Consider the following 23,695-nt stretch of genomic DNA (forward strand, 5'->3'; position numbering starts at 1 on the left):
ATGATGTTATTTTACTTTACAGGACTATTTCTGCCAAAACTCACAATCAAGCTGTTAACTTCAACATATTTGAGGGAATGGTTTGCCATGGAGTTCCTCTTGTGACTATTTCGGGAGGCAGGGTGGTGTATGAGAATGGAATCTTGCATGCCGTGGCAGGACATGGAAAATACATCCCACGGAAACCCTTCGCCGACTATGTCTACAATCGCATTAAACAACGAGATGAGGTACTGTATATAACTAAAGAGTATTCTTATAATTAATGCAATGTGAAAAACATACTGTATGGCTGAGTCCAAAATGAACTTGAAGTAGCTGTCTACACTAGCTATACAGTAATATATATTTTGGTTACAGATGTAATTGAAAATTAAAAAATCTGATACCAATCTTACCTCCAAAATGATCATTAACAAAACAGCCTATCACACTCCAGAACGGCTCAAAGGCAAGGAAGCAACCAATTATTTCCCAATCCACTGAATCCCTGTCATTGATTTTTCTTTCTTATTATTTGTATGGATTTTTAATTATTCTGGAACTCCGGATTAATTGTGAGGAGGAACCTGATCTCTAACTTCCTTACCATCACGGTTTCATGTTATGAGATGAAAATAAGCAAATATGTTAATTTATTCAAAGATCAGCCTACTACTGCTGTTATGAACCCTCATTCTAACAAGACTAACAGTGCCAGATAAAACATTACTCTATTATAACTGTGTATTCCTGCATCAAGAAGTTAAACATTATATGCCAAGAATTTGCATATTGAAACCGCAAGATGTAACTTGCAACTCCGAATGAGACAATTTTTAAAAGGGAAGAGAGATGCATTTTCTGAAACACAGGAATTAACAGATTATAATTGGTAACAGAAGGCCATTAGCATCTGATGCTTGTAAGAAAGGGTGTCTTTTTATAGACAGATGTCAATATCACAAATAGGACACAATGTTCATCAGTCCATCCATAACACCTTAATTGGCAAAGACAGATAGGAATTATTCACCATGGGAACTGATCTAAGCACCAGAATTATGAATTAGAATTCTGGTACAAGAAGGTATTGTTTACCAAGTGCTTTTAACCCATCCTGTTCTGAAATAAATATAGGTGATATATAAGAATGTGCTCGGCTTGCAATTCTACATTGGCTATCCTAGACCTTCTATGGTGGAAGCACGTTTTAAAACGTTTGGTTATTGTTTGTACACTGTTACTTGTTTGTGAGACATGATTGCTATAACTGTATTTACTTATGTAGCCCCCTTTCCCTATGCCTACAGGAACTACGCAGTAAACTACGCGTGTTGCTATACCTGTTTGCTCACAGGAGGCCTAAGCCTCCCCTTTTGGGAGCCAGGGGTGAGCTCTTTCTACTTGCGTGCAGCGCCTCCACCTATGAGGGATCCCAGCGTTGGCAGGATAACCCCTCACAGGAACCAATACACAGTAAAGAATAATACACCACACAATGTATTTAACTAAGGTTTACTGTATACACATACTAACACATACAATAACAGCAATAACAGTACCCACAGTATACACCCAATGACCCAACATGTGGTGGTTCCCCCAAAGTACTGAGGGTGCTATGGAACCAATACCCCTGGTGTCCTGTCCCAGAAATTCCCATCCAAGTGTGAGGTAGCGCTACCCCCTGTGGATGTAGGTGCACGTTGGGTACCTGCCCGGGTTCTCCAGTACCCAGGTGCTGCTTGGCGTAGTGAGTTGGAGCGGGACCCATGCAGTGAGCCTCCAACACAAATCCCTCTCTCCTATAGGGTCCTGATCCTCCTCTCGTTTTCAAGTATGTCCTGGGCACAGAGTTAAGACAAATAATACATGGTTACAAATACAGTTACATAAATGAACAGGGTATACATTATATACAAGACATTGCATACCCAGTTAAAGAAAATATATGTTATGGGCGTACAGTATGTAACAGTTACAGACCAGATTAAAATGTGAGACAGCCTTAGATTTGAAAGAACTTAAACTGGTGGTGGATGTGAGAGTCTCTGGTAGGTTTCTGAATACTGTGACCTGGTCCCAGGCTGCAGGGCACCACGTGGTCGTCCGGTCAACGGTGCAGGAATAACAATAAGGGGAAGAGTCCCTATCTGGGGCCTTCCCTAAAACACTCCTCTACTATGACTCAGGGCCGAACTGGGGTCTAGGGGCAAGATCAAGGCCTAGGCCAGGAAGCACTGCTCCCTGGACACTACATTCTTCTTTGCCTCCTCCGTCCGTACTCACTGGCTTTCCGTGCGGAGGATATCCTGTTCCTTGCAGTGCTCGTATCCCAATGGCTGGTACAGTTCCATGTGCTGCAGTCCCTCCCTCTAGGGATTCTGGGACTTGTACTCCCGCGGCTGCAGAGCCATACTAAGATGGCCGACACACTCCTAGCACTGCGCATGCACGCCTCGACCGCATTGCGCATGCAAAATGGCCGCCCCACACTCCCGATCGTGCGGAGCTCCAGCCAACTACTTGCCAGCTCCCCTGCACCAGAGGCAGGGTAGGGGGATTCAGCAACACTTATTTGTAATTTTCGAAAGACAGGCACATAGAAATTACTTTCCGAACACATTTTGGGAAAAAATATGGGAGGCCAATATTTTGCAAACTGTAGATTCATAAATCTCAACCAATGCTTTTGTAACAATTTTCTATATAATTATTTTTTAATTATTGGCCGTGTAAATTGTGATGTGTTATGTGATAGAAGAGACTCAAGTTGATCAATGTTAATTAGAATAAAAGGAGAGAATGTATTAGTACTGTTTTTAAGGAGGTATTGTAGCATAACTATATAGCAAAAAGGTGTTCTCACTCAACCTATGAATACATAAAAAATATGAGAGAGAGAGAGAGAGAGAGAGAGAGAGAGAGAGAGAGAGAGAGAGAGAGAGAGAGAGAGAGAGAGAGAGAGAGAGAGAGAGAGAGAGAGAGAGAGAGAGAGAGAGAGAGAGAGAGAGAGAGAGAGAGAGAGAGAGAGGGAGAGAGACCCTAATTGTATGCACTCTATACTATTAGTTATGTGTAAAATTACAGATATTAAAACATAACTTTTATTGGTTACTATAGAATATGAGATTATCAAACAGACCATCACGTTATTATTATACATGGAACAAAGCCCCATTGCACAAGGATCAAATGCTCAATAACTGAACAGGTCCAGAGCTAGTATTGGATCAAATGCAAGTGAATAGCCACAGGGCAAGCTTGCATAAAGGTGAGAGTGACTAAGGAGGGCAGTATCATATAAATCTTAAGCTCATAATGGATTGTGTACTACTACTGGATCTGTAGCTACAGTATATACAGCCCCGCTAGAGGCTCACATCTAAGTAAATACTATGAGGGAGCAAAACAATACAATAGGCAGCGCTCCAGAGGTGCTGACAGTGCAAATTACATGTAGCATGAGGAAAGCAAGCACAAGTATGAGGAAGTGGCACTTAAAGCAACAGAGTGCTGCTCTGAGATATGCTGTAGGAAACAATAAACAGACTTCTTTTTTTAAGAAGAAGACCGGTAATCTTTTAAGATATGAAATGCTGGGATTACTGCACTGCAGAGAGTTGTCAAGGAAAGGATGTCCTAAAAACAGGAGTAGAAAAGGAGATGTTTGTGGTTTGTGTCAAATACAGTATAGACTAAAATTGTTGCTTGCATATAAATGTACCATGAAAATGTAGCATATAAATATATAGGGGTAATATATTATAAATGTACCATGAAAATGTAGCATATAAATATATAGGGGTAATATATTACCGCTATATATTTATATGCTACATTTTCATGGTACATTTATATGCTGTGGGATCTTGGCATATATGTTTGCACAGTTTGCAGCATTTTTTGTTGCACGGTTTTGTGCCATTATCAGTGTCTTTAAGTTCATTGTGAAGTTTTCTGCTGACTAATTTCTGTTTGAGGTTTGGTGGTTGCCGGAATGCAAGACACAAAACCGTGCAACAACAAACGCTGCTAACTGCAAACATACAGTTAGGTCCGAAAATAATTAGACATTGATACAAGTTTTGTTATTTCGGCTGTGTACCAAAATAAATTCAAATCACAGTTAAGTAATGAACATGGGCTTAAAGTGCAGTCTATCAGCTTTAATTTGAGGGTATTCACATCCAAATTGGAGGAAGGGTTTAGGAATTACATCTCTTTAATATGTAGCCCCCCCTTTTTCAAGGGACCGAAAGTAATTGGACAATTTACTCAAAAGCTGTTTCATGGACAGGTGTGGGCTATTCCTTCATTATTTCATCATCAATTAAACAGGTAAAAGGTCTGGAGTTGATTCCAGGAGTGGCATTCGCATTTGGAAGCTGTTGCTGTGAACCCACAGCATGCGGTCAAAGGAGCTCTCAATGCAAGTGAAACAGGGCATCCTTAGGCCTCGGCCATGTTCCCTGCTGGCGTGCTGAGGCGCGCTGAGGCGAAGGGAAAGCGGGTGCTTTCCCTGGCCTTGCGGTTGCTTATCGCACGCATTGTCAGCAGCTGTCAGGGGGCGGGCAGGGGGCGGGCCGGGGGCAGGCGCGTCACTGGCCAGGGGCGGGCCAGTGATGTCACGGAGCTGGTTCGCCCTCATTGGGCGAACCGCTCACGTGACCAGCCTGTCGCGCCGGCAAGCGGGGGAATTTAAAATTCCCCTAAGACCTGCGCTTCCGCAAGCGCGCGGAAGCGCAGGTGAGCCCCTACTAAAGCCGCTCTAATTGCGGCTGTAGGGGCTCAGTGCTGAGCGGGAGCGCGCGTCAGCACGCTTCCGCCAGCAAGCGCTAAACATGGCCAAGGCCTTAGGCTGCAAAAAAAAAGAAAATCCATCAGAGAGGTAGCAGGAACATTAGGAGTGGCCAAATCAACAGTTTGGTACATTCTGAGAAAAAAAGAACGCACTGGTGAGCTCTGCAACACAAAAAGGCCTGGATGCCCACGGAAGACAACAGTGGAGGTTGAACGTAGGATTCTTTCCATGGTAAAGAAAAACCCCTTCACAACATCCAGCCATGTGAAGAACACTCTCCAGGAGGTAGGCATATCATTATCCAAGTCTAACATAAAGAGAAGACTTCACGAGAGCAAATACAGAGGGTTCACCACACGGTGCAAACCACTCATAAGCCTCAAGAATAGAAAGGCCAGATTAGATTTGCCAAACAATATCTAAAAAAGCCAGCCCAGTTCTGGAACAGCATTCTTTGGACAGATGAAACTAAGATCAACCTGTACCAGAATGATGGGAAGAAAAAAGTATGGAGAAAGCTTGGAACGGCTCATGATCTCAAGCATACCACATCATCTGTAAAACACGGTGGCAGTGTGATGGCATGGGCATGCATGGCTTACAATGGCACTGGGTCACTAGTATTTATTGATGATGTGACAGAAGACAGAAGCAGCCGGATGAATTCTGAAGTGTATAGGGATATATTGTCTGCTCAGATTCAGCCAAATTCAGCGAAATTGATTGGACATCACTTCACTTTACAGATGGACAATGACCCAAAACATACTGCGAAAGCAACCCAGGAGTTTTTTAAGGCAAAGAAGAGGCATATTCTGCAATGACCGAGTCAATCACCTGATCTCAAGCCGATCGAGCATGCATTTCACTTGCTGTAGACAAAAACTTAACTTAAGGCAGAAAGACCCACGAACAAACAACAACTGAAGACAGCTACAGTAAAGGCCTGGCAAAGCATCACAAAGGGGGAAACCCAGCGTTTGATGATGTCCATGCGTTCCAGACTTCAAGCAGTCATTGCCTGCAAAGGATTCTTGACAAAGTATTAAAAATTAACATTTTATTTATGATTGTGTTAATTTGTCCAATTACATTTGAGCCCCTGAAATAAGGGGGCTGTGTATGAAAATGGTTGCAATTCCTAAACGTTTCATATGATATTTTTGTTTAACCCGTTGAATTAAAGCTGAAAATCTGCACTTCTATTGCATCTCGGTTGTTTCATTTCAAATCCATTGTGATGGTGTACAGAGCCAAAATTATGAAAATTGTGTCAGTGTCCAATTATTTCCGGACCTAACTATATATGCAAGATCCCACAGCCAGTCACAACCATGGAACACTCAATGTTAAAGGATCATACAGCTGCACATCAAGGAATATAGTGTATATGATTCAGTGCAACAAATGTGACCAAGGTTGTTAAATTGGGGAAACCAGCCAAAAACTACAAAGCAGAATGAATATGCACATACACTCCATACTCCATCACAAAGAAGTAAGATACTGCTCACCTGTGGGACATCATTTCTCACAGCCAGATCATTCCATAAATGATTTAAAAATCATAATCCTCAATGGAATGTTTAAAAGCACCCAAGAACGGAAAACATTTGAACTCAGAATGATAAGACTCTTTGACACCAAAACCAAAGGACTTAATGCGGACATGGGTTTTCTCACACCCTATCAAAATTGTTTGTAATTATCCTGCTTGCCTCTATTCTTATCCACACTTTCTTCCCCCCCCCCCCCCACAGCACCCCTCCCCCTCTCCACCTTTCCTTGTCACCATCCCCTGGCTTCAAACACTTTTAATACCCTACCTTATCTACAGTACATATCTGTTGTTTTTTTTCCCTCTCTACACTGTTTTAGCCATAGATTCCTGTGTATATCAGTATTGCAGACCTGAAGAAGAGAGGAGAACTCTCGAAAGCTTGTCCTATGACATAAATTGTTAGTCCAATAAAAAAAGGTATCACCTAATACTGAAGAACTCATTTATTCGCAACAGGACTAACACGTAACACATAAATATAAAGGGGTAATATATATATAAATACAAAAAAGAGAAAAGGAGAAGCGTGTGCCACATAGTATAAGTCTGTAAACCATTTATTGCCAGAATAAAAAAGAATGCAGGTAGCACACTCACAAAGAGCTAGATCATGCCCCTTTAGAGAGAAATATCTCTGATGGATCGTAGTACTCATCTGCAGGAGATCCACACTGAACTTTCAGACCTCCAGACTGTTTGTAGTAGAAGAGTGTCCAGGAATCCAATGCAGCCCGTATTCCAATGTTCGACTGGGCTACTGTGTAGCAGTGATGAAGTAGCGATGTCTTGATACACAGACTGAGTCTGCTCGCTGGCGCTCACGAGCGTGATGACGTGGTACATCTATACCATCCGGGTCCCTTCGCGTTTTGTCAACACATGACTTCGTCAGGGGGGTAAAGTCTGTAGTGTCCGTAAGGCTTAAATAGCCTAGACGCAATCAGAAAAATCAATTGCACATAACGATATTTATGGACTAGTACTTGAGACATGGGTATAAACAGCATACAGAACAATTATAACATTGATAAAGAGAATTATATTATGCATATAAAAAAACACAATAAATGTAAAAAACATGAATGTATTCATAAATCCATGTTAAAAGCACTAATTAATACTTGAGTGAACACAGTGTACTTTCCAAATAAGTTAAAATGTATTAATGAGAGACAGAAACCACGATTGCCACTCATAATAATAAAAATGGGGAATGGATGGAAATAGTAACATGGGGAATACAGAAAAATAAAAGGAAGGGAGATGGGAAGTCAAAAATATATATGTAAAAAGGGGAATAAAGGTATATGTAAACTGATATACATCCATTGTGAATCAATTTTAATAGTTATAAAGTTGGTACCTACATAGTTCAAAAATTGATCTGAAGAACAATAACAGTTGCTGGAGATACCATCAGGAACCAGTGGCACAGATAAGGAAAAACACATCCATGAAAGAAAGAACAGCAGGGGACATGGATGTTTATACCAAAGTGCTAATTTATTTAAGTAATAATCCCTGAAGAACAGGGCATTACTGGCCAATAATGCCCTGGCTGGAAGAGTTGAAGGAACGAGGCGAAGCCGAGGGACTTTAACCCAGCCAGAGCATTATTGGCCAGTAATGCCCTGTTCTTCAGGGATTATTACTATTATAGGCTAAATGTAGGCTTTTTTCATAAATAATAGACACTTTTGTATAGTTACAGTATATAGATTTTTTTATTAAAATAAAATGGTAAATACACGAATCCACCTCTATATACTCTTACACTGCAGATATCTACAGCCACACACTGCCACCCCCTCTGTATACACACACACACACACACAAACACAGCACCTCTACACACACATACAGCAGCTCAACACACACACACAGCAGATCTACACACACACAAACTGCTGCTACACACACAGCACACACAACACAGCACCTCTACACACACACACACACACACACACACACATACAGTACACACACTGGAGCTCTACACACACAACACAGCACCTCAACACTCACAACACAGCACCTCTACAAACACACACAACACAGCAGCTCTACACACAACACAGCAGCTCTACACACACACACAAACACAAACACACACACACATAGCAGCTAGACACACATACAACATCACAGCACAACACACACACTGCTGCTGCTATACCCATAAACACTGCTACACACACACAACACAGCAGCTCTACACACACACCACACAGCAGCTCTACACACACACACACACACACACACACACACACACAACACAGCAGCTCTACACACACATGCTACACCCATAAACACTGCTGATGACACTGACACACACACACACACACACACACACACACACACTCACTGGAGCTCTATACACACACACATCAGCTCTACACACACAACACAGCCACTCTATACACACAACACACACAAACTGCTGCTACACACACATACAACTGCACAACACACACACACTGCTGCTACTATACCCATAAACACTGCTACTGACACACACACACAATAAAAAATGCAGCCACTTACTAAACTTTGCAGACACTCTCCCCCCCCCCCCCCCCCAATTCAACTGAATCTGCTCAGAAAATTTCAGTCAGCACAGGAGGGGGAGGAGTTATCCCGTGGCTGATACTTCCTGACCAATCCCCTGCCCTGTCTCAGAGCTGTTACTTCATTCTGACCTATCCCCTGCCCTGTCTCAGCTGTTGTGAAAGCTGATTGGCTGGAAATAAACATATTGAAAATTACACTTTGCAAGCTGCTAAAATTCTTTTTTTAACCAATCAGAGAGCAGGGTTTTCAATAATGCCCTGCATTTTACTGCTTTAGCCTATAATTATTTATAAAATGTTTTACCAGGAAGTAATGCATTGAGAGTTACCTCTCGTTTTCAAGTATGTCCTGGGCATAGAGTTAAGATGACAAATAATACATGGTTACAAAACATAGTTGCATAAGTGAACAGAGAATACATTATATACAAGAGAGTGCATGCACAGGTAGAGATAATATATATTATAGGCGTATGTAACAGTTACAGACCAGATTAAAATGTGAGACAGCTTTAGTTTTGAAAGAACTTATACTGGTGGTAGCTATTACAATCTCCGGTAGATTGTTCCAGTTTGGGGGTGCACGGTAAGATAAGGAGGAGCGGCTGAATACTTTGTTGGACCTTGGGACCATAAACAGTCTTTTGGAGTCAGATCTCAGATGATAAGTGCTGCATGTGGTAGAGGTGAGGAGCTTGTTCAGATAGACGGGTAGCTTGCCCAGAAAGTATTTGAAGGCAAGACAGGAAAGATGAACTTTGCACCTAGACTCAAGTGATGACCAAACTAGTTCTTGAAGCATTTCGCAGTGATGTGTGTTGTATTTGCATTGGAGAACAAAACCGCATATTGAATTGTAGAGGAGGTCAAGTTTGCCAAGGTGGGTTTGGGGTGCCGAGCCGTATACTATGTCCCCATAGTTGATAATTGGCATTAGCATCTGCTATGTGATACGTTTTCTGACCAGCAGACTTAGGGAGGATTTGTTCCTGTAAAGTACACCTAGTTTGGCACAGGTTTTGGATGTCAGGGTATCAATGTGCATCCCAAATGTTAAATGGGAGTCAAACCATATACCCAAGTATTTAAAACTAGTAACAGGGAGTTAGGAAGGTTTTAGCGTTGGTTCTGATCTGGAGCTCAGTCATTGGAAGCTTTTGGAATTTAGCCTTGGTCCCAAATACCATTGTTACAGTCTTGTCAGTGTTTAAAAACAGTTTGTTTTGGGAAATCCAATTTTCAAGTCTCAAAAAGTCAGATTGAAGTATGTGTTCAAGGTCGGAGAGGCTATGGCTGTGTGCATATAAGATTGTGTCATCTGGTATCCAGAAACTCATTGAGACCAGCTGGAGCCAACATACCCAGTGTGTAAAACCTATTTTGTTATAGATATATATTCTTCAGCGATTGTCGATCCACTGCTGGATGAAGGCCTCCCCAATGGTCTTCCAGGTATTGCGGTTACAAGCCTTGCACGTTGCTCCAACGAATTGTCTGATTTTATCCTCCCCTTTAACTTTTGGTCAGCGACATGAGTATATTTAACCTATCTTTAGAAATCTCCCCTCATCCTCTGATGAAGTCGCCATCTGGTGACGAAAAAACACGTTAGGACGGCATTGCGTCATCACGTTGAGCACGACAAGGCTGGTTTCTGCTCCGAGACACTTTGAGACCACGCCATCAGGAGATTACAAGCAGTTGGATTTTCATTTCCACCATACAGGACCATCGCAACATGGACTAATTGCGGATTGATTTCTACAAATAACGCTGTGGACTAAACATCACAACTGTGACTCCTGGCTGTTTCCACTGCTGGCGACAATTATATCACGAGATGCTTACAGTATTTTAAACCTACACTTGCGAGTGTACTTGTTTCCCCCTTCATCCCTTTCCCTCCATTAAGTATAACTTTTATACGCTATGGGGCGTGCGTTTTCTTTTCTGTTTTCACTAATATATATTTATATATATATTTAACCATTAGATATAGGGCGCAACAAAATGGACAAACAGTAACATGAATACGGTAGATACAAACTGTCATGAATGTTCTGACAGTGTGTGATAGTGTAGTCCCAACTGTGACTGTTCTGTGAGCAATAGAAAAAAGCCAAAAATAGTAAAGTACTGTACTGTTGAGATACGGTTTATATGTAAAAGACAAGGGTGTTGTGGAACCACAGGGAAGTACGCTGGGTAATATATGGCCAGACAGCTTAACTAGTTTCCTTTTACAAGCACCACAAGTTCTATGAGTTTTCTTCACTTCTATTGAAAAGCAGCAGATCACAAATATACTTGTAGATGGTGTAGTGAGAGGGAGTTTGTCTGCAATAATAGTGCTTGATAGTAAGGACAAAAAGTAAAAACGATACTCTACCAAGAGCTGGGGGCATGAGTAGTGCTGCTTAGCCTGCTGAGATTGAAAGAAAGCAAAATGGAGGGTGTCTCACAGGAACAGAGCCTGGGCTAAGGAAACTGTGAATACAGGCAGGGGGTAATGGAACAGTCCACTATGCCATGGGAATAACAGGGGTTATCATAAAAACCACTTGCAGGAGGCCAGGAGATAGGGAAAGAAACTAATGTATCCATATCGCCTGCACTGAGAATAATAACTGCAGGGAAAGTACAACTGCATAAAGGGCCAGCAGGCAGAGCTGCAAAAAGGGAAAAAAGGAACAGAACTATGATTCTTGTTCCATGACAAATGGGCTACTTAAAATGTACAGTAGCAGGTAAAATACGCATTGTGGGTGTATGCGTGTGTCCGTGTGATCGGATGAACTCCCGTTGTCAGATCACGCAATATTTGCTGAATCCCGTCCCAGTGACGTCAGAGTAAAGAATGAAAATTTGTCGGCCACTCCAACAGATAGAGCTAGATGAATCCTGCAATAATAGTCCTCTTGGGATAATACAATACACTTGGGCAGGTAGAGAGGGGTGAATCACTGCAGGGGTTACTTTGGCATGGAAATATAACAACCCTACGCGTTTAGTTCCGGTCAGGGGAACTTCATCAGGTGTAATAATACACAGCATGGTTACCTGGGATATATACTGTAGGTGTATGTACAAAACCATAGGTTGATTGTCCCAAGAACATCTGCCAATCACAGAGGTTCTCTCTAGTTCAATCAAACAGGTAAACAATGACAGTGTAAAAAGGAATGTAGGCACATATTATAAATGCTCAATTGAGCTACAATAGTCAATCAAATTTAATATTGAAGGGAGTATCAAAATACTGATTCAATTGATATTAAAAAAATTACATTAACATGACACTAAAATAGTAATAAAAACATATAAAATAAACTTGCATATAGTAACTCATAAGGGAAGAATGAATAAAGGTGAGCAATGTGCAGGACATAGAGACAGAAAGACCAGCACACAAGCACAGCAATTATGTTCATATTGTTTAAAGGTGGGAATATCTATTAACAGTGATGGAGGTGACAACTATACAGTGGTTAACTTGAATCAGTTATTAATCAGCGAGGAAAGCACCGAGATCTATGTTTCAAACCATGCGGAATAAGGGTTTTGAGGGTTCCCGGCATCATCGTGACCAGGTGGACTACTGGCGACTGGGAGGCGTGGCGGGGGTGCGGCCATGATGTCACGTGGCTGGTTCGCCCTCATTGGCTGAACCGCTGATGTGACATGACCAATGCTCAGCCGCCGTGCTAAAAAACAAAATTCTTGTCTTTTTGCAAAGGCGGTCGTGCATCGCACACTGTGCCGGGGAACTCTTTGATAAAGCGCCATTTTTTTGCAAATAAAATGTCTTTATTTTTTCACAATTGATCCTGCCTCCAGTTCTGCAGTTGCAGTGCTCTATGTTTTTCTCTATCTACTGCCGGGGGACGCAGGCAGCTACTGGGGCCGGCCCCATAGAGAGCAGTACCTTGTGTGTGCCGCTCACGCCGTCACCGCCTCAGCTGCGGCCACTGGGGACCTAGCCTAAGATTACATAAAGATACAAGCAATGGAGTGTGACAGAGAGACGCATTTAAGTAAATAAACTGTATGATGTGTTTCAGGCTTTAAAGGTGTATTATCCAAAAGCATCACTTCATAAATGTGGGCTATTTTGTAGTGTACTAGATCTATATCTAAAAAACAACTTTATGAAAGATATACTGTCAGTATAAAAATCTGCCTACAGTGGTTATTAAAAGTTGTCCGGGACCGATAAAGTCTTTGTAGTCCAGGGACCATAGTTTGAGAACCACTGTGACTGATAATACAAATTAAGAAAATGGCAATGCAATAATGAAAATATGTTTATGCAGGTATGTCAACCAGTGCCGGTTAAGAGGGAACCCTACAAAGGAGAAGTGATCCAATTAAAGTAATGAATGCATTATCAACATACAGAATATTCTATCGGGTAAGATGTAACTTTGTGCGTTTGCAAGCTCTGCCGATATAAAATGAAGGGGTGTATGTATAAATGCTTATAAGTACCACATACAGTATACAGTATTTTGTATATTTTGTTCCTGCAACTGCAGAAAATGTAAGAATCTGGTCAATTATTTAATGTTTTGTTCCCAGGTTGGATTTTTCTCAAGTAAAGAGAGTAAAAAAAATTCAACAGTCCCCCCCCCCCACCCCCCTAATAAAAAGAACAAAAAAGTCCCTACAGTAATGGTAGCACAGTGGTAAACGGAAGCATAAACATGATTAAAATTAAGTACAAAGGAAAGGGCAATAATAAACAGTAACATGATCTAACACAACAATACTGCTGCAGCAAGCAGTACTAAACTGGATCAAAATAGGCATAAGTCGTAAAACTGGTTTCAGTATCTGTGTAAGGAATCCGCTCCTGGGTTTTGCTGAAACCTTGTCCTTACAGAACCTTGCAGCTTGTAGGAAAACCTTCCCTGGTACCTGCAATCAGAATCACCTGCTTCTGCTATTGAACTGCAGCCTGCTTCATGCTGCCTCCTGTGCAGCTCTCTCTCATTGGCTATCTGTTCTACTTAACTCCTGCCCCGCCCACCAGGAAGTTGCTGGTCATAGACTTTCTAGTAACTGTGTTTGCCACAGCCTGTGTTGGTCCTGCCTGGCCTTCTGTCTTAGTTCTCAGTTACTGGCAGACTCCACCGCGCGGCCGCGGTTACACTGAAGCTCAGTGTTTCGGTCCTGTCTGCAGTACCTGTTCTGTTTTCTCTCCTGCAGAGGCCTACATCGGTGCTTCCGGATACCTGCTGCATATTCTCCTTGTAGAGGCCTGCATCGTTGTTACCTGCTGCTATCTCCTGCTCCCAGTGGTCTCCACTACTCTCAGCTGTACCCGGCTAGGGGGTGCTGTTATGTGCTGACGCACTGGATCCCCTATTCTCTCCTGCAGAGACCTGCATCGGTGCTTCCGGATACCTGCTGCATATTCTCCTTGTAGAGGCCTGCATCGTTGTTACCTGCTGCATATCTGCTCCCTGCTGCAAATCTACTCCCAAGCGTCCTGTTGCCAAACCCCAGCATGGATATTGTTTACCCAGCCTTCTCCTATCCTGACCCCGGCTTGTCCACGGATTATCCTGCCTTCTCCAGTCCCGACCCTGCTACGTACGACCACGGAATTCGCAAACCGGATCAGGCTTCATGGTCTCAGGTCGGTGTATATCTTTCCCCACCTCAGCCCCGCGGTCCGGTCCAGGTTTGTGGTGAGCACGTCCGTTACAGTATGACCAGCCCCACAAACTCGGACCCCGCTGAGGTGGGGTTAGGCCGGTTCCCCTCTGAGAACCTGGTCCTCTGTGAAAACCAGTCCCAGTTTGAAAACCAGTATCTGTGCGAAATACTACCCCTGATTGAAGATCAGATTATGTATGAAGGTTTAACCCCGTTGCAAAGACAATGCCGTAACGATCTCATTGGTAAGGCTTATTGCCTCGAGGACTTAAAACAGTCTCTGGCCGATTGTGTTTGCTCCTCTGGTTCCCCTTTAACCTGGGATAATGTGCACCCTGTCAAACTTGCCATCGCCCGTAATGCACTCCTTGCCTTCGCCTTATCATTGGACATTCACCTAGTACAACAGGATCCTCTCTTCATGGTGGTTCATGCTCAAGACACACTCCGTGTACTTTCCCTGACTTTGGACATTTGCATAAAGGAACAGGACCCTCTCCTCACCAGCTACGCTGCCGCTTGGCAGTCCACCTGTGCTGCCAGTCCTGTCGCTAAACCTGGGGACGTATCTCCCTCTCCAGGAAATGACCAAACTGACCCACTATCACTGCCCCCTAGCATAGATGCTGCAACGGTCCCTAGCCCTGATGGTACACCCGGGTACTCTGACACCAATGATACGTCTACGTTAACCCCTGCTGATCAGTCCTGTGAGGTTCCCCTGGAGTATACGTATATTTCTCTAGCCAACACTAAGGCTCTAGTATCCGAGAACAAGTCCCTTTTTCCCTCTATTCCTAACTCTGAATCTCCCTTTTCAGCCCTCGAAGTTTTTCCTGCTTTAACCCCTGTAAATTCTTGCTGCCTCCAAGCTAATGCCTTCGTTCTAGCCTCAGAGAATGTGTCCCCAAGTCCTATAGCAGAGGTTGCATTAAATGACTTCCCCAAGGTTGTTGAAACCTTAGTTAGTTTTTGCTATAAAACCCCTGCTTCAGCTCAAGTTTCAGCTGCTGTGCCCCCTGAAACTTCGGCTAAAGTTCTGATTCCAGTTAAATGTATTCAGTTACCAAGTTTTTCCCAAAACTTGGTCGCAGAGTTCCCATTTCCAGGTACTTCGCTGAACAAGTCTGTCATCCAGAGAGCGATGATCCCTGCTTCAGCACATAGTCCCCACGTCGTGGAATCTGCAGTCATTTCTGGTTTCCCAGACACTCCTTACCAAATACCCACTTCAGAGACCAGTACAGTGGTGATTGCCCCCCGTGTACTGTCTGTGTTCTCCCCTTCTCAAAGCTTAGGGTTAAAACCGTACAGTGGTCAGTATGCCCCTTCTGGGGTTCATGTTGTGTTCCTAGGAATGTTTGCTGACACACTGTTTTCACTTAAAAGCGACGCTTTTTCATATGTGCTAGCTAGAAGCCTGCACACAGTTTCCCCTCTCTCTGAAAACCGGTCTCAGTCTGTAAATAAGCCCATGTCTAAAGATCAGTATATTTTTGAGACTACCTCTGTCTGAAAACCCGTCCCTGTCTGAAAACCCGTCCCTGTCTGAAAACCCGTCCCTGTCTGAAAACCCGTCCCTGTCTGAAAACCCGTCCCTGTCTGAAAGACTGCCCTTGCCTGAAAACCTGACCCTGTGGAATAAAACTACCCAGTCTGGAACATGGTTCACACTCTCTCCCCAGAGCATGAGACAGAGGGATCGCCCTGAGGTCTGTCTCGCTGCTCTCTCGCAGTCCCTCTGCGCTGAGAAGCCTCCTACTAAACCTTATTTTTCTTGGGAAGCCCTAGCTAATGTTGCGTATCTGCAGCTTAAAGAAGAAATTTTCATGACCCCTGTCTCGGACCCAATTCCTTCTTTCCCTGACTCTCCTGCCATGTCTAAGTCTAGTACAAGTTTTCCTGATTTTTCTTCTGTGTTGGGGATTCCCAGTTCTAACCCTGAGACTTTTGTTCCTAAGCCAAGTGTATCACTCAATTTGCTAGGGACAATGGGCCTGGACATTAAGAAGAGAACTGTTTCAGTATCTTTTAGTGAACCCTCCCGCCCTCTACCCTCGCTAACCAGTGACCGGATTACTTTTGGAGCAAAAGATTCTCACAAACCTCTATGTGCTTATTTCTGCAGTATCATTGCTTTTCCAGGATGTTCCTCTACCACATCCGACCAACTATCAGTCTGCCTTGTCTTGTTCTCGGGGGACCGGGCATCTGGCTTGTGCCCTTCTGACGTCCCTGTTCTGGACTCTCCTGTCTTTCCATTTCTCTGGATTTCCAAATATTTTTGTGATTCTCTCTGCGTGTCAAGAATTGCAGTACCACCGTACTCATGTGTAAAGGTGGCACTCGCCAATGAACTGTTGGATTACGGCCCTACTTCCCGCCTAAAACAGTTCAGGAACAATTCAAAGTCCCCCAAGTCTATTATGGATCGCCCGGAGTTCGATCCTGAAGAGGGGGGTACTGTAAGGAATCCGCTCCTGGGTTTTGCTGAAACCTTGTCCTTACAGAACCTTGCAGCTTGTAGGAAAACCTTCCCTGGTACCTGCAATCAGAATCACCTGCTTCTGCTATTGAACTGCAGCCTGCTTCATGCTGCCTCCTGTGCAGCTCTCTCTCATTGGCTATCTGTTCTATTTAACTCCTGCCCCGCCCACCAGGAAGTTGCTGGTCATAGACTTTCTAGTAACTGTGTTTGCCACAGCCTGTGTTGGTCCTGCCTGGCCTTCTGTCTTAGTTCTCTGTTACTGGCAGACTCCACCGCGCGGCCGCGGTTACACTGAAGCTCAGTGTTTCGGTCCTGTCTGCAGTACCTGTTCTGTTTTCTCTCCTGCAGAGGCCTACATCGGTGCTTCCAGATACCTGCTGCATATTCTCCTTGTAGAGGCCTGCACCGTTGTTACCTGCTGCTATCTCCTGCTCCCAGTGGTCTCCACTACTCTCAGCTGTACCCGGCTAGGGGGTGCTGTTATGTGCTGACGCACTGGATCTCCTATTCTCTCCTGCAGAGGCCTACATCGGTGCTTCCGGATACCTGCTGCATATTCTCCTTGTAGAGGCCTGCATCGTTGTTACCTGCTGCTATCTCCTGCTCCCAGTGGTCTCCACTACTCTCAGCTGTACCCGGCTAGGGGGTGCTGTTATGTGCTGACGCACTGGATCCCCTATTCTCTCCTGCAGAGACCTGCATCGGTGCTTCCGGATACCTGCTGCATATTCTCCTTGTAGAGGCCTGCATCGTTGTTACCTGCTGCATATCTGCTCCCTGCTGCAAATCTACTCCCAAGCGTCCTGTTGCCAAACCCCAGCATGGATATTGTTTACCCAGCCTTCTCCTATCCTGACCCCGGCTTGTCCACGGATTATCCTGCCTTCTCCAGTCCCGACCCTGCTACGTACGACCACGGAATTCGCAAACCGGATCAGGCTTCGTGGTCTCAGGTCGGTGTATATCTTTCCCCACCTCAGCCCCGCGGTCCGGTCCAGGTTTGTGGTGAGCACGTCCGTTACAATCTGAAGGTAGATCATATGAAGCTATCACATAGATAATCCGCATACAAAATAAAACCATAAATAATCAGCTATATCAAGCTGGTATACACACCGAGCTGTCATGGAGACATAGGTAGAAGAGCACGGGGCCAATACACATTCCATAAAAATCAGTTGTATACGAGTACAATATCTGGGCTGAATGCGGGGTCGCGTTCCTCAGAATACTAGTTAAAGCAGAAAAACAAAGATATGACATCACAAATGTTTTCCAAGGGAGGGACGGTACTTGTTGGGGTTGTCATCTTCTTACTTTGCTTATCTTGCGTAAGTACACCTGCGTTCTTTGCAGTCCACCTTACAGTTACATTTAAAGCAGCAATCTTGCCTAATTATCCCCCTTTTACCGCATAAGGACCGGTGGGACCTCCGGAGCTGAACTGAACTCTTTTCAGCTATGGGGTTCTCACAATTCCTCAGACACTTACTGGTGAAGGTACCAATCTTACTACCTGATTTATTTTTTATTTTTAAGGAGACTTAGACATCCGTCCAGTAGGAAGCTGCAGCTGATGTATTGGGGGGGCTTGGGGGACATTTTATATGTATTGGGGAGCTTGGGGGTATTTTTATATGGGTTGGGGTATTTTTTATATGTATTGGGGAGGGTTGTTTTTTTACTGTATATGATGGTTTATGTGTGTATGTATGTATGTATGTATGTATGTATGTATGTATGGGGTGTTATATGTATTGTTTTTTTTATGTATTGTGTAGGTGAGTTTTTTTATGCATTTTGGGGGGTTGGGAGTGTTGTATATATTTGCGGGGTGGGGATTTTTGTATATATTTGGGGGTGGAAAGTTTTTTGCATTGGGGTGGAAAGTTTTTTGGTATATATCTTGTGGGTGGAATTGTGCGATGGGGAGGGAATGAGTGAGCGTGTGGTAATTGACGGAGGGAGAGGAGAGAGGGGGTGAGTGAGGAAAAGAGGGCGTAAGAGTGAGACGCAGGGGAGAGAAATACATGCGAGACGTGAGAGTGAGAGGGGTCTGGGACGGAAGGGAGAGAAATGCATGGGAAGAGGGGGGAAAGAGAGGGGGCTCGTGGGGGGTGAAATAGGGGGCGGCTCGCAATACTGCCGAGATTGGGGGGTTGGGGGCTGCTTAAAATGTTTGTCATGGGCCCTACGATTTCTGATGGACGCCCTGTAAATATGACCCTTTGTCTTTACCAACTACCACCATTTATATCAGGGATTGCTATATAAGAAGAAACATATTTAAATGTAAAAGAAAACTCATAGTTCTCATTAGAAATCTAAACAAGTTACATACATAAGTATTAACCAACCCAACTGCACATCTACACAGTGCTTCATCTTGAAAGCTCTGCACAAATCCAGTATTCACTGACCTATCTGTATGTTTGATATCTGGTTCAGAATTAGAACAAAAGTGATGGAATGTTACCAATTGTTGCTTCTGTGGACATTAAGAAATAGTTTTCTACTGGTATACTCGAAATACTTTCAAATAATGTAAAGAAGCATGTATGCTTATGCCCAACAAGGTAGATCATTGACCAAAATCTCTCTCCCTCCTCCCCCCTTCCCCTAAATTGCAAATAAAAATACATTTGCATATGGGAGCATCTGCAAAATACAGTAGATATAATATGATCTGATTAACAATTTGCAACTTGTTATTAACATCTTTACAGAAATGTACAGGTACGCCAACGAGTATTCTAACACTTGCCTTAAACTTGCCTTGGAAAATCTGGGTTTATCACCAACAAGACCCAGGTACATGTTGGGTACATGCTGCAACATTTCACACATTCCTGCAGAGACTAATGGCCCATCGGATTAACACAGCAGGGGTTCCTGCCAGGGACCCTCACTGTTAATCCGATGGGCCATAAATCTGTCTGCAGAAATGTGTGAAATGTTGCAGCATGTACCCAGCATGTACCCAGCATGTACCCAGCATATACCCAGCATGTACCTGGGTATTTTTGGTGAATGCCCCTGATTTGTTTAAGAATAATTGTTAGCACTACAGTACATTAATGATTATAAAAAGAATCGTCATATTTTATGTATAATATATGGTAAAGTTGTGCTATGTCCTTTTCTTAGGAAAATCTATTCGTGGCAACAGCTGATCCCTCAAAGCACAGTGCAAGCTCAAGGATTCTGAAAAATATTGTTTGTCTCTCCATTGTCTTTATATACAGTATATATGCATGGCTATTGTAATTAATGTATTGCTTTACATCACAATAACTACAACTTTGGGTCTACATTGTAACCGCATTTCAAATGAAAGTTGAAATGACTTAACCCCATCACTGCCAAAGGGTCCTGCAACGCATTGCTCTGTTCTTCTGGCAGCAAGGGGGTAATTGACATTGGGTAATATGCTATTTTTTTTCTGGTGCAAAAAGAGCTCCTGATTTATCAAAGACGGAAATCCTATTTCAAGTAATAGAAGGATTTTTGTTGACAAATCTGTAGTATTATTTTCTGTTACTAATGTAGCAATGGTTATTGTACCACTGGTGTGCAGAATATCCCAGATTTCCCATTGAATTCAATGGCAATGACACATGCAGAATATGACAGAATATGCCACCATAGCACGCCAGAGGAGCAATAACCTTTGCTACATCTGTATATTTGCATCAGTAGTTCACCAATGTGGTACCAGGGAATGTTATGCAGCTTTATATCCCATATTTACTAAATGTTATTAAGCACTTTATAGTGCGGTCACTTGCATGTGACATAGGATGCCTTACGGCTTAGCACAACTTGGTAAGTATAGCTGTTTCTTTGTACCGGCTGTATAGCTTTAGTAACAACTTAGAAATGTATAAAGGACTTCAAAAATATTTGCTGGGATCCACTCAGTGCCGATGCGAGTTATTGCACTCCCATCTTTTGTCTTAAATACCAGCTAACGCCCGATCAGGGAGTAATATTTGCACCCGCGCTTGTTGTGCGAATGATGAAAATCTATTTTTACAGACTCTTTGCCAATGCTGGCACCACACATAATGTTGTGGTTAAATTTGAAAATGGCAAGAGAAAATGTTGGTCAACAATACCAATACCCAGCTCTTATTAGGGCTGCTATATACCGAAAACGTGTTTTCATAGGTTGCAGTAAGACACTCAACCTAAACCATGACCTAGGGTCTCAAGGAACACAGTGCCATATATCTATGAGGCACTAATATCAAAATAATGTCATTCACGTTTAAATTGATGCCTCACCCAGTTTAAAAACATTAATTCATTTATGTCTTTGCACCATAACAATAATGATGTGATTGAAAAAAGTAAAACGGTAACAGAGACACACTAATTACTTCCACATTTTAACATGGGAAAAATAATGAGTTTTATTAAAGCAATGGATGAGGTGATGGTCGGGCTGAAAGGACCCTATAACATCCCCACTTATGGTCTCCAAAACACCATGAACACCACTGCATCTTTCACATGTTTGTGAACACATCTGTTCTATGTCATCATCTAATTCTGATGTTGTCGATTTTTTTTATGCCTTTTATTATACATTTGGAACTCTGATGAAATAGATATACCTTTGCACAATCATGTTGGCATACAGGCAGAGAAACACACACACACACACCTTTGGGCAGTAAAGGTGCAGTCATAACTAATACAAATTCAGGATGGCTTGCAATGCTCAAAGTAGGAAAGAAGGGATCTGTTTTAGCTCCATAACAGGACATTATGCAACCATCTGTGCAGTTATAATCACAACATATTTGCAGGCATGCTTTAGAATTAAATACAATGTAACGTTATCTGCAAAATCTAAATACTAAATTGATGTTATAAACCGTGTTGGGAGATTTTTCTATTTAATCTTTCTTTTCTTTTTTTCATCAATGCAATTTTCTTTTTATTAAAGGACCTTGAATAGTTATATCAATCAATATAAAATAAAAATGCATTTTAACAAACGTGCCTCTGTGTCTCTCTATACAGTATGTGGGTCTATGCTACTGTATTACATGCTGGCAGAGCTGTACTAGGATAGAAAACATAACACATTCTTCATTATTTTGCAGCCCAGAGATGCACTTACTGCATCTGCACTGACAATTACAGATTTAAAATAAATACTTTTGAGTGAAACACAATTACTGCTTCATTCAGCTTCACAGTGTCCTTATGACAAAAGCTTGTATGGCACGTGCTCTGGCGCACCAGGGGCCCTTATGATATTTTTTAAGGGATGACCAGGATGATTGCTGCAATGGTCCCCCTCCACTTCCGGGATCCTGTGCTGGTCACATCACATGATCGTGTCTAGAGTGATCACATATTCTGGAGGTGCCAGAGATCCAGAGGAAGTCTGGTGCCACTGGATACAGGGAACGCTAAAGGTTAAGTACATTATAACTGACCTTAGCCCACCTTATGGTCTTTATTGTTCATATTCTAGATTTCAACCTCTACTGCTGTATTTCCAAAAATAACTTTTTTTTTTATAAAACTCATACTTTTTCAATGCAAAACAACTTTTCACTATGTAAGGGGTTTTATGTTATATCCGCCTACAGTAAATCCACATGATTACACTGTGATGGTAGGGGTAGCAGGCATCACACAATAAAGCGCAAGCCCAGTTAGCTACCCCAAAATCAATGTAACTTGACCACCTATATAAGGCTTATTTCGGCCAAATGTACCTTAATATCTTTTTAACTGGGACTTTTTTCTCTCTTTTTTTGTGACTATTCAAATTAATCCCAGCTCAGCACCATCTCCTAATTGTTCTGTTACCTCTATTTAGGGCTGAGCGAGGGTTCCCTTTCCCTCCCGCTCCCCACCCTTGTGTTTATACCTAAAACCTGGATCAGCCTTCCGTGTGTGTGTGTGTGTGTGTGTGTGTGTGTGTGTGTGTGTGTGTGTGTGTGTGTGTGTGTCTGTGTGTGTGTGTGTGACTGAATGTGAATGTGTGTTTCACACGCCTCTAATTTATTATTTTACTTACCGATTTTTGTTATACCCTTGTTTGTCATAGAGTAAGCCTGTCAGCTACGGTGTCATTTAGGGGTACTGTACCCCCATTTTAGCAATACAATTATTATTATTTATTTGTAAAGCACCAACATATTCTGCAGCACAGTACAATGAGGTGTAAAGATAATAGCATCCCAACATTTACATATGCTACTGCAGTACTGTAAAGTCGCGTCCATGCCGCATGGGTGTACGCTCGTGCGGCGCGATCAAACACATTGAGGTCTATGCTCCCGTCCACAGTGTGCTGCACACGCGAGACAAAATTTTTTGTCTTTGTTTCACGACGGCCGAGACGCGTCGGACACGCCTCCCCACCGCGAGGATCTGAAGTCCACAGATCGCTCAGCTGACAGGTGCACGCAGGACCGTGCGCTCCATCGCCCGCGCGCCTGGACCATGGACTCGGCCTAAGTAAGTCGGGCTGTGCTCCGAAGAACCAAAAGGAAAGAGAGAGTAGAAACATGAGCTATACTGGGAGGAAATGGTTTTTCTGTTTCTACAGGCTGCTTGCTGGGAAGCTAGCAGCTTTGGATGCTCTTTTCTTAGTAACAGAT

General features: G+C 43.0%; 1 protein-coding gene across 2 annotated transcripts in view; it reads left to right on the forward strand.

Annotated features, from left to right (window-relative positions):
- Window positions 1-22,072, forward strand: part of DPYS (dihydropyrimidinase) — a 144,435-nt gene extending 122,363 nt beyond the window's left edge. For both annotated transcript variants that reach the window (XM_075582502.1, XM_075582501.1), the window contains 3 exons: window positions 23-230; window positions 13,231-13,328; window positions 20,214-22,072. In XM_075582502.1, coding sequence (XP_075438617.1) covers window positions 23-230; window positions 13,231-13,293 — 271 coding nt within the window. In that variant the 3' untranslated portion in view covers window positions 13,294-13,328; window positions 20,214-22,072. The remainder of the gene's footprint in view (window positions 1-22; window positions 231-13,230; window positions 13,329-20,213) is intronic.
- Window positions 22,073-23,695: the final 1,623 nt, after the last annotated feature.

Source organism: Ascaphus truei, chromosome 2 (genome assembly GCF_040206685.1).
Source record: "Ascaphus truei isolate aAscTru1 chromosome 2, aAscTru1.hap1, whole genome shotgun sequence".
Taxonomy (NCBI): domain Eukaryota; kingdom Metazoa; phylum Chordata; class Amphibia; order Anura; family Ascaphidae; genus Ascaphus; species Ascaphus truei.